Raw genomic sequence first — 13,723 nt, forward strand, 5'->3', positions numbered from 1 at the left:
AGACAGTCCGACAGGACCCGTATTGTTCTTCTCGCGGCATAGTGCAACTTATTTCCGACTGGATTCTGACCTTTCGTCACCGTGCAGCAAAAGTGTCTGAATGAAATGCTTAGCAACAACGACAGTCGAACTCTTGGTGAGATTCGTCTTAATCGAGCCGTGTAAGTCGTGATGTTGAACGCCGACGGCATTCGAGCTATACGAAAGTAGACTAGCGCGAGAACGAGTGCACCAAAACAGACAAGTGCGACGGGCGAGGCGACCCACTTCTTGCAGTCTGCTCCTTCCTGAATGCCGACGGAGCATTTCTCTGTGTCTCCGACGGCGTCCTTCATATGCATCGCGTCGCCAGTCGTGCCTTCTTCGTTGTTGCCCTCCCCCTTTTCCCTTCATATTTCAACTTTCGGACCATATCGACATCCTATCTTCCGAACTGTCCTTCTCTCACACCATTCCAGCGCCCTCCCATTGGCTTACTGGCTGTCTCGCAACAGGCAACAACTCGTCTCTGACACACGGCACACTGCCCACAGCCATGCCAGCCTCGCCGGGGCGCCACGATACGACGCCTTACGGCCGCGCATGCAGCCAATGCGTCAAGGCCAAGGCCAAGTGCACGCTCCGTGGCGACGGGAAAGCCTGTGAAAGGTAAGCTGTGCCTGTGTCAGCCCATCGCCGTTGGAGCACTTGGGCATCCGTCCCCGTCCCGGGTTGCAGACGGTCCACCCGCATGAGATTATTAACCCCTGTCCCATATCCTGTTTTGCCGCCTCGTCTCCTTTGTCTCTCCACATTGCAGATGTCTCCGTCTCAAGAAAGATTGCCAGCCTGCCGTTGGTGCCCGGCGCAAGCCAGGCCGGAAACCGGCCGCATCCAAGACGGACGAGCTCGAGGCACGCCTCAACGGGCTGATGTCGATGCTCGAAAACGTGCCTGGTCTACATCAGCAGCAAAAGCAACCATCGCAACAGCAGCGGAAAGATGGACCGAGATCAGAGTCAACACCTGATTCGTCGTCATCCGCCGTCGTGCCACGCACATCCGTCTTCCTCTCCGGCCGTACGATCACCTACAGCCCACATGAGATATGCATTGGCGGTACCCAGCAGCCGATGGATGGGGATGGCGACCATCGTGATTATGCTTCTGCACATCGCCCGCAGGACGTGCCAAATCGCAGCGACCGTCGCGATGATGACACCAGCCAGGGCCTCATCGCCGGCTTCGCAGGATTGGACGCCGAAGAAGCCCTCGAACGCTTCCGCACCCGCAAACTCAAGTACTTCCCCTTCGTGCACATTCCACCAATGACGTCTGCCGCGCGCTTGCAGCAGAGCCGTCCTCTGCTGTGGCTCAGCATCATGGCCTGCAGCGCCCGGTCTGCCGACCTGCAGACCCGCCTGTGCCTCCGTCTTCGCGAGCAGATCGCCACACAGGCCGTTGTGAAGCACCAGCGGTCCGTCGACCTGCTGTTGGGCGTCGTTGGTTTCCTGGGATGGGGCATGTACTACCTCAAGCGCGACCCGTTCATGCTCATGTACTGCCACATGGCCACCGCCATCGTCCAGGACTTGGGCCTCGACCGTGACCCGCCGACGCCGCGTCCGCCCCCCAACACGGCCGCCGCTTCGGAACAACACCCGCTGTCCACCATCCGCATTCACGGCTTCGCCATCAAGCTGCTCGAGTCTCCCGTGCGCACAAACGAGGAGCGCCGTGCCGTCTTGGGGGCCTACCTGGTGACCGTCATTGTGACCCTCTTCCACCGCAAGCCCATCACCCTGCCCTGGACCGAGCACATGGACGAGTGCCTGCGTGTGCTCGACACCGAACCCGAAACGCCACTGGACCGTCTCCTCGTGTATCAGTGTCGCCTGCAACGCGTTGCTCTCGACATTCCCGGCCCACAGGCGTACATCTCCATTGCCTCGGCAGCGCAGATGCGCCAGACACGCGACTTCCAGGTCACGTCGTTGCTGGCGCGCCAGCGCGAGGCCGAGAAAATGTGTCCACCAGACCTGCCCGCCGACCTGCTGGAGATCTGCCGCGTCTCGAACCTGGCCAACGAGGCCTCCATCTACAGCATTGCCCTCTTTGCCACGAACCAGTCGGCCGAGGAACGGCTGCGCCATGGCCCCGACACAAGGCGAGCGGAGTTGCTCAACACCTGTCTCCGCCTCCACAAGCAGTGGTTCGACCTTGTCTTCAACAAGCGGCCCGACCCCAACCTGCAGCAGCAGCAGAAGAGGCACGAATACGAGCACCAGGAACCATGGCGGCCGGCTGCTGAGAAGCGCCGAACGGCGACTACAACCCTTGATGTCGGCCCGCCCAGCATGCCCGCGATCGACAAACCGCCCGTGGACGACGGCAGCGTCCCCAGCCACCCGCGCTCGGCGTTCCACGAACTCCCCGACGATTCCTTTTTCCACATGTTCTCCTTCCACATGGTCGCCCAAATGTCCTACTTTTTGGTCGTCGTCTACCGCCTCGCCACCTTTGGCAAGGACGACCCCAGCTGCGGCTGGGACAAGCACTGGGCCCGTGCCCAGCTCGACGTCCCGGGGATGGTCGGCGCCGTTGCCGACCGCTTTGCCGAAGTGGCCGCCTACTTTGCCGACCATGCCGCCATCGGCCCGAGCGCGACGGCGCCCACCATGCCACCCGCGCCACAGGGCGAAGCCGCCTTTCCCGATTTCTTCACGCGGTCGGCCCGCGCACTCAACATGCTCAAGGCGACGTGGGTGGCGGGCTGGGCCAAAGAGGAACAGCAGCAGCAGCAGCAGCAGCAGCAGCAGCAGCAGGCACCAACACCGTCTAGTGCGGAAGACCTAGAACGACTCAGGCAGCAACAGCAACAGCAACTGCAACAGCAGCAAGCACATCTGTTTCGTGACGATGAATCACGCCACCACCGACCGGATATGTCCTTTAGCTTCTCGCTTCTCCATACCAGTCCCGACGACGCCCTTCCCTTTGAGGCGCTCGTGGGCGATGAGCAGAATCTTGACTTTGACGGCGGCATGGGCATGTGGATGGCCGATATGTTCACGTCCGACTGGGGATTGCAGTGAACTGTTGGTCGGTGCTGATGACTTCGAATTGCAAAACTTAAAGCAGCGAAAAGGGACAAACAAACCACATTCTACAACAGCGTCTAAAATACAGTGAACTACAATGACACTCGAAAAGCATATCCCGCAAAGTAAGAGAACCTCCGCCTTCACATCCTACACAAACTTGACATGTCCCCGCAAGAAATCCACAATGCTACTGCTCGACGTATGTACCCAGCTCGGCTCGGTTGGCTCTTCAGGCTCTGCAGGTTCTACTCGCTCGGCTGGCTCTGCATTGGCTACTTTCAGTGACAGTTCGGACTCTGGCCCCTCTGCCGCCACCGTGTCCATCGCCTCGTCTCCTTTCGGCAGTGAATCTGGTTGATCCGCGATTACTGCTTGTGGCCCTGGATTCGTGAAACAAAGGCTTTGTGGCACAGCCGTTGCTGAAACTGCACCGTCCAACTTGCTACTGTCCCTCGTGGCAAGTGCATCGTGGCTGGACACGACGTCAAGCTGTGGGCTGTTTCTTCTCGAGTCTGGTATGACCTCGTTTTCAATAAGTGTATCGATGTGGTGCATGTTGAAGACGGGCGGTGCCAGGGCGGCTGCAACTTTTGATGGCTTTCGTGTTGGTAGTATAGTGTCTGCCGGACTGGTCTTTACGGGCCCGATCCCTGACGATTTGCACTTTGTATCAGACGGCCGGTGCCGAGAGTTGAAAGGCGTGCTCTCTGGTGACTCTTTTATGGGTGGCAGCTCAATGTCGTCGAAAATGGACGCGTCAAAGGTGTCCTCATACTCATCTGACCCCGAGTCGTCTAGCATGAGCGGATCCTGTTGGGTACCGCCACCACTGCAGTGCCGTGGCTGTCTTGTTGGTACAGCCTCAAAGGCAAACGGGTCGCGAGGGTACTGGACAGGATGATGAGTTGTCTGAGCTTGTGTTTGCTTGTTGGTACTGAGAGGCACCTGAACTCGGCCGTCTTCCACGTCGTCCACGGCCGACAGGTCGACGCAGTCAACCGTCGTGTTACCGATCGTGATAGTGCGCATCGAGTAGTCTAGCATCTTCTGCCTCTTTACAGGCCGTTCCTCTTGATATCCCCGCCGAACAAAGTCGTTTGACGCTGCGGTGCTGTCGGCTCGAGTTGACGCCGTCGGCGGGGATCGAACAGCTAGCTCGTCTCGAGGCACCTCGACGCAGGGTAGTTGCAAGGATTGCATTGTACCAACAATATCATCGCACGTCTAATGACAATGAACTGTGTCTGCATCCGAGGATGGAACTGTGAATGTAACTTCATGTTTCGTCTCTAGGAGCTTTCCCTGCCAAATGTGAAGTAGACGGCCCTCCTCTGTCAAGGCGAGAAAGGTGGCAGATGGCACCTTGTTCCTCCAACGCGGAACACCACCTTCATTCATGCAACCAAACTTGACTCGGGCAACGGCTTTCGCCTTTGTTTCTGAGTCACGACTGTTATTCTCTCGTAGCCCTTCCGGGGCCATGGCTACATGACCATCCAGTGTGAGACGGGGGAAGGCTCGTAGTGAGTCGGCAATCTTCATGGCGGCAGGTGGGTTCTTGGAGAGGAACCGCTCAATAGTCACCGTCCCGAGATCAGCAAACACAAGTACGGTGGTGACCTGCCTGTCCACGAGTTTCTTCATGTTGGCCGGTCCGATGTCGGGGACCTGGCATAGCTGCGCCGGGAAGCCCTCCCAGGCTTTGGCAAGCAGGCTTCGCGAGAAATCAAGCCCAATTTTGGCGGCGTGTCCGTTGTTGTCCGCAATCATACAAACAATGTAGCTCTCGAGGAGTCGCTGCATCCGCTCAATCGCTTGCCTCGCCTCCAAGGCCATCCTCTGCTGGTACGGAAGCACGCCCCGAGCCAGTTCAACCTGAATGAGTACGGATATCTTCTGCCACGTTTCCATAATGTTGTCCTTGAATTTGAACGGAATATCTTGAGACTTGTTGAGCTCTCGTAGGCCCTGTCGCTCTGTGCTTTTGATTCTCAGCTCATCAAACTCGGAAGCATGACAGAGCGCATTGACCTAACACTGTCAGCATATTACTCCATTGAAATCCCAGCCACTCTTCCTGTAGCCAAAGACGTACGAGTTCCTCCATGGACACGGAGCTGTTGAGCTTCAGCATCATTACCATAGTCTCAAAACGGACCATGTATGTTGACATGGCACTTCCACGCGGTGTTCCACGGAACTCGGTGTCGGAGTCCGCGAGATACTGGATGAGTCCCACCTCCGCCAGTCGACCAATACCTGCCTTGCATATCTCTTGCAGCTGCTCGTCGGTTGTTCTTGCCAGCGTTGTCTCGTTCGTCAACTTGTAGTGGTCCGGATTTTGTCGCAGCCGGACGGACAGAAAGGTGCCTTTCAGCCACTGCACGGCCTTGGGCAGCGAGGTGATGGTGCCCAGAACAATCTCCGAGTTGAGGTGCTCGATGAGGTTCATGTGTAGGGTACTCTCGACCGTCTGGTAGCCAGACTCGATGTTTTCGTACTTTTCTTTGTTCTCGGCACGTGTCAGGATGATAGCAATGGCACTTGTATCAAACTGAGGCCGTCCAGCGCGGCCAATCATCTGCATAACCTCGCACTCGTCATATTCAGAGAATTTGCCATTATGGTACCGCAATGTGCCCTTGAGAATGACCGTATGGCACGGCAGGTTGACGCCGACCGCCAGTGTTGACGTGCAGCAGACAATGGACAGGTGACCACGCAGAAATGCCGCCTCGATCGAGGCCCGATCGTGTCGCTCGAGGCCGCCGTGGTGGAAAGCAACGCCGGCATTCACCAAGTTCTGCAGGCGAGCACTGCTTCGAATCCCGACAGATGGACTGGGCCATGGCTTTTGTGCTGCAGAACACATGCCCCAGTACTCCGCCAGGGCTGTGGCAGCACTCTCTGTCGACTTGCGCGTAAAGCAGAATACGAGGACCGGTTTTCCCTCTGCATATTTGACGACCAAGTCAGGCAGTTGGTCGTCCAGAATGCTGTCCAGGGAGTGTTCGTTGCCACCGCCCATATTGTAGCCGATGACAATCTTCTCGAGGCGAACGGGGCGGAACTCCTCGCCGCATACATAGGCCTTGGCGGGCACCTGAGGACTTGTGTGCGTAAGGCCCAGCCACTGAGCAACGTCGGTCGAGTTGGAGATTGTAGCACTCAGCGCAACAAAGCGCACCTCGCCGCCAAGCGTCTTCATGCGGGACACAACCGTCTCGAGAGTGGCACCGCGTGGGTCTTTGAGGATATGCACCTCGTCAATGAGGACCAGCTTTATCGTTCTAAGCAGAGCATCATGGTCAGACCACTTGCGTGTAATGGAGTCCCATTTCTCGGGCGTGGTGATAATGACGGATGCCGTGCGTGCACGCCGGACCTCGGCCGGCGTCGTGTCGCCCGTGAACTCAGCCACCTGTAGGCCGAGCGGCTTAAACTTGTTCTGCCAGTCGCGGACGCGCTCCGAGCAGAGTGCTTTTGTGGGTGCCAGGTACACGATTTTGAAGTCCTTCTTGTCGCGGCTGGCGAGCAGCTTGCAAATTGCCAGCTCAAACACAACAGTCTTGCCGCTTCCTGTAGGGGCTGCCACGACAACATTGTAGCTCGAGCCGTAAACGGAACTGAAACAGCGCGACTGCATAGCATTAAAGTGCTCGTAGGGGAAGATAGCCTGGAAGCGTTTGTCGACTGCCTGTGGGCTGATGAGCTCTGTGCCATTAACTTGCGGTGCCGGATTGTTCCGTGGCTGTATTGGGGCCCGAACAACGGCCAAGGGCGATGGGGAAGAGTAGCGAGGAGTTGGAGGTGCCATGAGTTGGGCTTGCCCCGACCGCTGTCGAAAGGTAGCTGGAGGAGCAGGTGTCGGAGGGGCCTTGTAGTGGTTCTCGCTGCGACGGTTATACGAGTTGTACACCGGGGGAGCATACGTCTGCGGCTCTAGCCCAGTGTCTGGCTCCAGCTCAAATTCTTGTTGCTGTCTTTGCGGCCCGTCACTACTGTACCCGTAAATCGGTGTGTGGAATGACTCGGCTGGTTCTTGTGGTGGCTGGCGCAGCCAGTTGGGTCGTGCTGTCGGCCGGATCGACCAAGGAGTTCCTGGTTGATCCAAAGAGTTGTGAGATTGGATGGTCTGCCGTCTCGGTGTCTGCACGGCGGTTGAAGCTTGTGGCTGAATCCGAGGGATCTGGACGTCGGCCTGCCCGTTATGGGATGTAGGCTCTCGGTAGACAAAGTCCCTCAGGAAGTTCTGTCTCTTCGGAGCAGGAGGCGCAGTCAATACCGTCGACGCTGGTGCTCGTTTTGGGGCAGTTCGTGTTCCGGATTGTGCTAATTGGTTTGGTCTGAAAAAACTACGACTCGGGTTGGGCGTTCTCGATGTCTCCGTCACTGACATCGGCCGACTGACTGGTTGGTCAACATAAGGATACAGTTCGTCGTCCTCTCTGTCGTTTCTGGTATACTCGTCATTTCGGTCGACGGTGGTACTTCTTGAGCCTGTAGCAAAAGCTGGGCCACGAGACGCGTAGTCCTCCTGCCAGTTCCCATATACCGGTTCCGTCGACCGACCAGTTCCAAAATAATCCGGGAATCGATTGCGGCGCATTGGGTTCGTGGGCGGCAGAGCGATTTGGAATTTGATGCACTTGGGGCGATCGACGGGTGGAAGCTGTGATGATGTTTCGTCTCCGATGTGATCAAAATTCCCCCTTTATTTCCGCCTGGCCCAAAAGCGGCAGCCATGGCTGGCTGCCTACATACACATTGCGAGCGCTTTCCAGAAGGCACGACCGCCCACTGGCGATAGCTCCTGCCACCGGTGCGTGACCGCTCCTTCCTGAGTTTGAGTGCTGTCGAATAAAGGTCGCGATATTGGCGCGTCTTCACGTGATGGTCCACTGAAGTCAAAAATGAAATAATTGCTTTCCAAAGCTTCCATATAGCTATATATGAGCTATATGAGCCTTTGCACAATGACATTGACATGGTGCCGTCAATTCCTCCTACCGTGACAAGATCAAGCTACCAGCTTGCGTTTACCATCCCATTTTACAATCCGTTGGCTCTCCTAGCCTCCCAATAAACGATGCTTTGTGCTATGGGCAAAGAAAGAAAGCGAGAAAAAGGGACGAAAGATAACGCCATAAAACAACGCGGCCGCCTTGGGCCCAAGGTTCGCCCAAACAGATTGTATCCGTGTACAGGTATAGTCGAATCGAAAACCAGGACGACGAAACAAAAAAAAAACGCCAGTGAAAGAACGAAAGGAAGGAAAAATACAACAGCGTGCTTAAGATGAAGGCAGACTCCCTGGACCGAGCGGGTTCTATTCGTCTCGGGTTTTGCTCCGGCTCGACTGCACTCTGTTATGGTGGCCAAGGGGAGACGAGGGCCGCGACGTTGACAGGCCCATGGTGCGGACGGAGTCGAGCGGGTCGAGGTGCGCGGACCCGTGTGACGATGATGCGTGCGACGACGGGTTCCTGATGTTGTCCGTCGACCGGATCCGTGGGACGGGTGTGCCCGCGCGGTCAATGGTGGTCTTTTCGTAGTGGACAATGTTGATGGGGGGCGGGCGGCCGCGCTTGCGGTCGGGGCCGGAGTACAGGTAGGTGGAGGCGAGCACGAGCAGCGTGCCGACCGTAAACGTGGCCGTCATTCGGAAGCCAAAGAAGACGACGCTGAAGAGAAAGCTGATGACGAAGCTAATGCTTGTGGCAAAGTTCTTGGCGATGTTGTCGGCGTAGTTGATGCAGAGAGACGTCAGGATGCCGCCCACGGCCTGGAAGACAATGACGATCCAGACGACCCAGTTGTAGCCGTCAAAGAAGCCGTGTTGGGCAATGTCGGCGCCGTCCTTGAAGACAATGCCGACAAAGAGAGCCGGGAAGAGCGAGTAAAACGACAGTTGGATATTGCGCGTCCACACGGACACGGGGCTGGCCGAGTCTTTCAGGACCTTTTCAAAGTAGACGCCCGTCAGGCCCGACACGACGACCGCGACCAGGACAGCAGTAATGCCCAGCGACGCGTTCATGGCGACGGCGCCCCCGTCCTGTTGGTCCTCGTTAATGCCCTCGTAGGATGCGGAGCGCTTGGCGAGCAAAGCACCGCTGGCGACATGGGCGACCGTGCGCTTGGTGAGCTCGCGTGCCACCTCGCTAACGCCGTCGACCATCTGGCCGAGCTCGTGCATGGACCGCGGGAAGAAGTGGTCGCTAAAGTCGTGGATGATGAGGGCCGAGGTGTCGTTGGAGGACTCGTTGGAGGACAGCGAGACAATGGAGACGCCAATGGTCAGGACGACCAGGGCAATCCAGCGCTTGGTCGACAACGAGCGGCCAAGCAGGGCGACGCTGAAGAAGGCCGTTGTGAGGATCTTCAGTTGGTAGAGGATCTGGAAGTGAACGGGGTCCAGGTTGCCCAGTGCGACGTATTGCAGTGTGTTCTGGAGGGTGTAAAGGGTGGCCGGGATGGCGAGCTTCCAGCTGTCGTGGGAGAAGACGGAGTTGTAGATCTGCTCGAACAGCACGGTGGCAGGTGTTTGCGGCGCGAGAGTGCGCGAGACCTCGTAGATGGCAAAGGTCAGGGAGATGGCGAGTTTGAGGACCTCGTTGAGGAAGACGGCGGTTGAGGCAAAGTAGCGGTGGTCGCCGGGGACGCCGGGCATGACTCGTGAGTAGTGGAGGATCAGCGTCAATAATGAATTTTGGAAGGTTAACTGTGCGGAAGCGCGAGCGCGTTAGCAAACGAGAAGTCTATGTACGACCATTGACGGCCCCACGGGAACTCGTTGGAAGCTCACGGTGATCAAGGAAACCTGCTTCATGGGCAACCCAAAAAGGGTCGGCCCGGAAGAGGTTTGTGGTGCTGCGTCGAGCAGCGCCATTGTGCTGTGAGGGTATGGACAAGCTGGTCGAGAGACGAGAGCAGACGTTAGAGTGGAACAGCCGGGCAGTCGATGCACTTGACAACAGCTCCGACGCGGCTTCAGTCGACAAAGGGGCGACTGGGTGCGTGTCCGGTTCAGCCCAGGCGCAGTTGTCAGTTGACGAAGCAGAGGTTTGTTCGGAACGAAGTGAATGTCTCGTTGAAGGAGTGGAAAAGTGGTAGGAAAAGCTGGAATGCAAGCAATTGGGGCAGATCGAGACCGAAGAGCCTTTTGAGGCACTTTAAATTCTGGCGGCTTGGATTCCAAGCAAGCTCCGGTTTCTCGGCGGCCAAAATGGCTTCGAAACCGTCAGAAGCTGACTGGTGTGCAAAGAAGCATGTGGCGGTCGAGTGTGGATGTCTCTCTTTTTTGAGGATGTCTTAGGTGCTGACAGCTCCTCTTTTTTTTTCCTCCTCGAGTGCAGAAACTATTCGGGGGGTATTTTCTGCGCACAGTCGTTTTCTTACGTTCTTGATGTTCTCTGTTCTTGCCCTCCCCCAGTTTCAATCCCCTTTTCTCCAGTTTCTAGTTGCAGTAGCTCCGTGTTTACGTGTTTTGCTCCTTGAGAATCGACCCCTGGTCAGGTTTTTGTTGTGTCTTATGGTTTTGTGGTTTTTGGTTCTGGTTCGACCTTTTCGATTCTGCTCACCCTTGTTTCTGATACTGGAATACCGTTGTGACGTCGCCGCCGGCCCCTGACTTGGCGAGCCGTGTGTCCTGTTCAACTTTCCGGTCTTCTTTAAACTTGCTTCGGAGGGTTTTTGTCGATTGCCAAAGCTGATTTGCTGGTCGCGTGTTCACAGCACTTGGTGTGGCGCGCCTAAAGAGGTCAGACTTCGGCAAAGTTGGAGAAGTTCTAAATTGGGTAAGGACGCAGGCGAGTTGGCGCACGCGAGGTCGGTCCCGACAACCGCGGCCGAAAATTGTGAAGATGTTGGCGAGAAAGGAGGGAAGTGTGTGAAAGAGAGGCGAGTCCGATTTTGAGAGAAATCAAGAGCGAAGAATCATAAAGAAAGTGCGAAACAGAAAAGAGTGGCAGGCACGAGAGAAAAGCAGAAATGGGCAGTTGTGACCGAGTGACAGTGGTACAGCAAAAAGGCTTGGAAAGAGTTACACACAAAGCAAGCGCAGCCCGTTCCGGCCAACAACGCCAACAGGCAAGAGCCCCTCCCCCCTCTTGCCTCCAAAACCTTAAACGCATCGAACGCCCGATCCCTTGAGCTTTCCTGTTTAGGCCGCATCTGACCACTTTGTCGCATATTGTGCGGAGCCCCTCCCTCAATGTTCAGGCGTCGTGATGCACCCCCAGGCCTTAGCGGCGGGGAAAACAGCGCTAAGCTTAGTGGGTGGACTTGCCCACAGCCACCTGACACCGCCAAAGTTGTGGTCAGGAGTCCGTCCTCCGTGGGCGGCCACCATTGGTTGTTAGCCTGTACCTTTCGACGGCGAGAATTGGGAAGGCACGAACATCGGCCAACGCATCAACGGAAGGAAGTACGAAGAAGAAACGGAGATAATAAAATACAACGTACAAAGCACAAAGCACAATGATTGATTCCATAAACTTCTGCCACCACGCATCACTCAGCTTGGGCACACACACTTTTGATTGTAGCACTTGCCGCCCGATCATGATCGATCTGCGTAAAACACACGCATAAGAAGTGTCGTCATTGGGCGGGACCCGGGCCTCCTAACAAGCCGTTTTCATATCCGATCGTACGTCCTCCGCATGCAATCTATATTATCTATATTGTTATTCAAAAGCACACGCATTATGTCTACAGGTAGTACCGAGGCAGTATCCAAGCGTCAACATACTGTTATCTACGGAACAACGAACAACTATGACTGAGAGTCCCAAACAGCCATACCTCAGCGCATGCCTTAGTCATGTCTGAATTTCGTCTTCCACCTGTTTCGGCATTTACGGCAGTGGACCAACGGAGAAGGAATAGCAGGACGCCCGGTACTTCTGGAAGCCAAGCATAATCAACGCAATGTCTCAACAAAACCTGTCGACACTCTCCAACACATCCACGGCTGTTGCGGAGATGGGGTATGACAACCATCGGCGGCATCGGGTCAAAAAAGCGGTCTGCTAGCGCAACGTCTTGGCCGTGCGGAAGAATGACCATAAAGACGGTGAAGACGAGCTAGAAAACGATGCCACACAAGAAAGGACAGGGAAAGACGACGGACAGACATCTGCACGGAAATGCGTTGTTGCGAGAGGCTCAATATCGTATGCCTTGTACAATTGGCTGGTTGTTAGTAAGTGCAGGATGCAATGTTTCAGCGACCGTTCTCAAGGTCTCACATATTTTTAACATCTATATCTCTCCTGATTGAAAAATCAATTATTGAGAGGTGGCAAAATCGGCTGTGGGAATATTAAGGAAGTTTTCTATTCTTTTTTTTTTTTTTTTTGTAAAAAAAGGGGGGGAATAATAAACAAAATCCAAAAAATACATGCGTGCAAGTATTATTTATTTTTCAAAAAATATGCTTTAAATGCAAGGAAACATTAAATCACTTCGTATGAAATGTAATGTTTTTCGTCTCTTAGTCTATCCGAGAGCATTTCAAATAAATCAGGAGTCAAATCATTTATTTATAAAAAAGGAAAAAAGAAACAAACAACAAAAGAACTCTACGTCAACACTTACTAGATGGTTTGTATCGACTTGTATGTTCTGAGCTGCGAACTGGTCTTAATGACAAAGCGTAGGCATGATTCGACAGGTTGAAGGTTACTCAATCTCCGTATGCTGCTCCCGCTCCTTCACAATCCTCTCTTGAATGTACTCACGGAGACCGTTCTGGTCATTTGCAGCACACTTGGACCGCACGCACACGGAGCAGCTCCGGCGCGTACTGGGGATGAGGTACGGGCACAGACACCAACACGGGCACCGCCTCCAGGGTATGCACTTGTCGCACCGCATGTGGCCGCAGCCAGGGTTCGGGGTCTCGGGCATGTCGCCGAGGAGAGGGCCGACGGTGTCGCCCATCTCGTCGAGGATCTCGCGTAGGTCGGAGAGAGAGATTGCAGGGCCAGCATCATCGTTGACGGCGTGTCCGTGGCGGCCACCATCGGGCCCACACCCACATAAACCATCGACACACATCAAAGGTGTCGTGGCCATGGGATGGAGACGTGGCACATCCGCTTGCGCGTCCTCGCTGTCCTCGTGCAGGCTGTCGCCACACACATGGCCCGTCTGCAGCGTGTGGTTGTCCTCGGGCACCCCCAACGACGGCGCCCACCGCCGAAGCCGGCTCGACGACGACACCGACCGTTTGCCGTTGTCCCTGCGGCTCTGGCTGCCAAAAGGCATTAGGATCTGGCACGTGCAGCACGTCCAATAGTTGGGGACACACGAGGGGAACATGCAAAAGGGGATCTCGACGGGGTTCCGTACATGTCGCGTCTCACAGTTGGCGCAGGGAAGGAAGAGGGCATTGCCTTTGGAGAATGTATTGTGTGGCACGACGGTCGCCGCGTGCACATCCTCCCCATCCCTGCCGACGGCTTTGTCACCATCGCGCGGGATGGCATTCTGGCACGGTGCGAATGCGCGGAGGAAGTGGCCACAGAGCCAATGCACGACCTCGTCTCTACACATGGTTAGTATTCGTGAGTGAAAGCGGCGATGGAAAAGAGCTGAAAAGGAAACGAACCACCACAGCACAGAGATGAGTT

The 13,723-nt window shown here is 55.7% G+C and overlaps 4 protein-coding genes across 4 annotated transcripts; 1 reads left to right on the forward strand and 3 right to left on the reverse strand.

Moving 5' to 3' along the window:
- Positions 1–535: 535 nt before the first annotated feature.
- Positions 536–3,074, forward strand: SPSK_04966 (uncharacterized protein; the record flags this gene model as incomplete). The annotated part of the gene is made up of 2 exons (XM_016731724.1): positions 536–648; positions 800–3,074. 2 exons carry the CDS (start codon positions 536–538, stop codon positions 3,072–3,074), a joined length of 2,388 nt encoding a protein of 795 aa, XP_016582926.1.
- A 156-nt stretch (positions 3,075–3,230) lies between these two features.
- Positions 3,231–7,692, reverse strand: SPSK_04816 (ATP-dependent DNA helicase HFM1/MER3; the record flags this gene model as incomplete). The annotated part of the gene is made up of 3 exons (XM_016731579.1): positions 3,231–4,307; positions 4,359–5,114; positions 5,179–7,692. The coding sequence occupies 3 exons, from the start codon at positions 7,690–7,692 to the stop codon at positions 3,231–3,233; spliced, it is 4,347 nt and encodes a 1,448-aa protein (XP_016582927.1).
- A 720-nt stretch (positions 7,693–8,412) lies between these two features.
- On the reverse strand, positions 8,413–9,975 carry SPSK_05219 (solute carrier family 35 (UDP-sugar transporter), member A1/2/3; the record flags this gene model as incomplete). The annotated part of the gene is made up of 2 exons (XM_016731969.1): positions 8,413–9,807; positions 9,853–9,975. The coding sequence occupies 2 exons, from the start codon at positions 9,973–9,975 to the stop codon at positions 8,413–8,415; spliced, it is 1,518 nt and encodes a 505-aa protein (XP_016582928.1).
- A 2,795-nt stretch (positions 9,976–12,770) lies between these two features.
- Positions 12,771–13,646, reverse strand: SPSK_05496 (uncharacterized protein; the record flags this gene model as incomplete). The annotated part of the gene is made up of 1 exon (XM_016732241.1): positions 12,771–13,646. One exon carries the CDS (start codon positions 13,644–13,646, stop codon positions 12,771–12,773), a length of 876 nt encoding a protein of 291 aa, XP_016582929.1.
- Positions 13,647–13,723: the final 77 nt, after the last annotated feature.

This window comes from Sporothrix schenckii (assembly GCF_000961545.1).
Source record: "Sporothrix schenckii 1099-18 chromosome Unknown Cont49, whole genome shotgun sequence".
NCBI classification, from domain to species: domain Eukaryota; kingdom Fungi; phylum Ascomycota; class Sordariomycetes; order Ophiostomatales; family Ophiostomataceae; genus Sporothrix; species Sporothrix schenckii.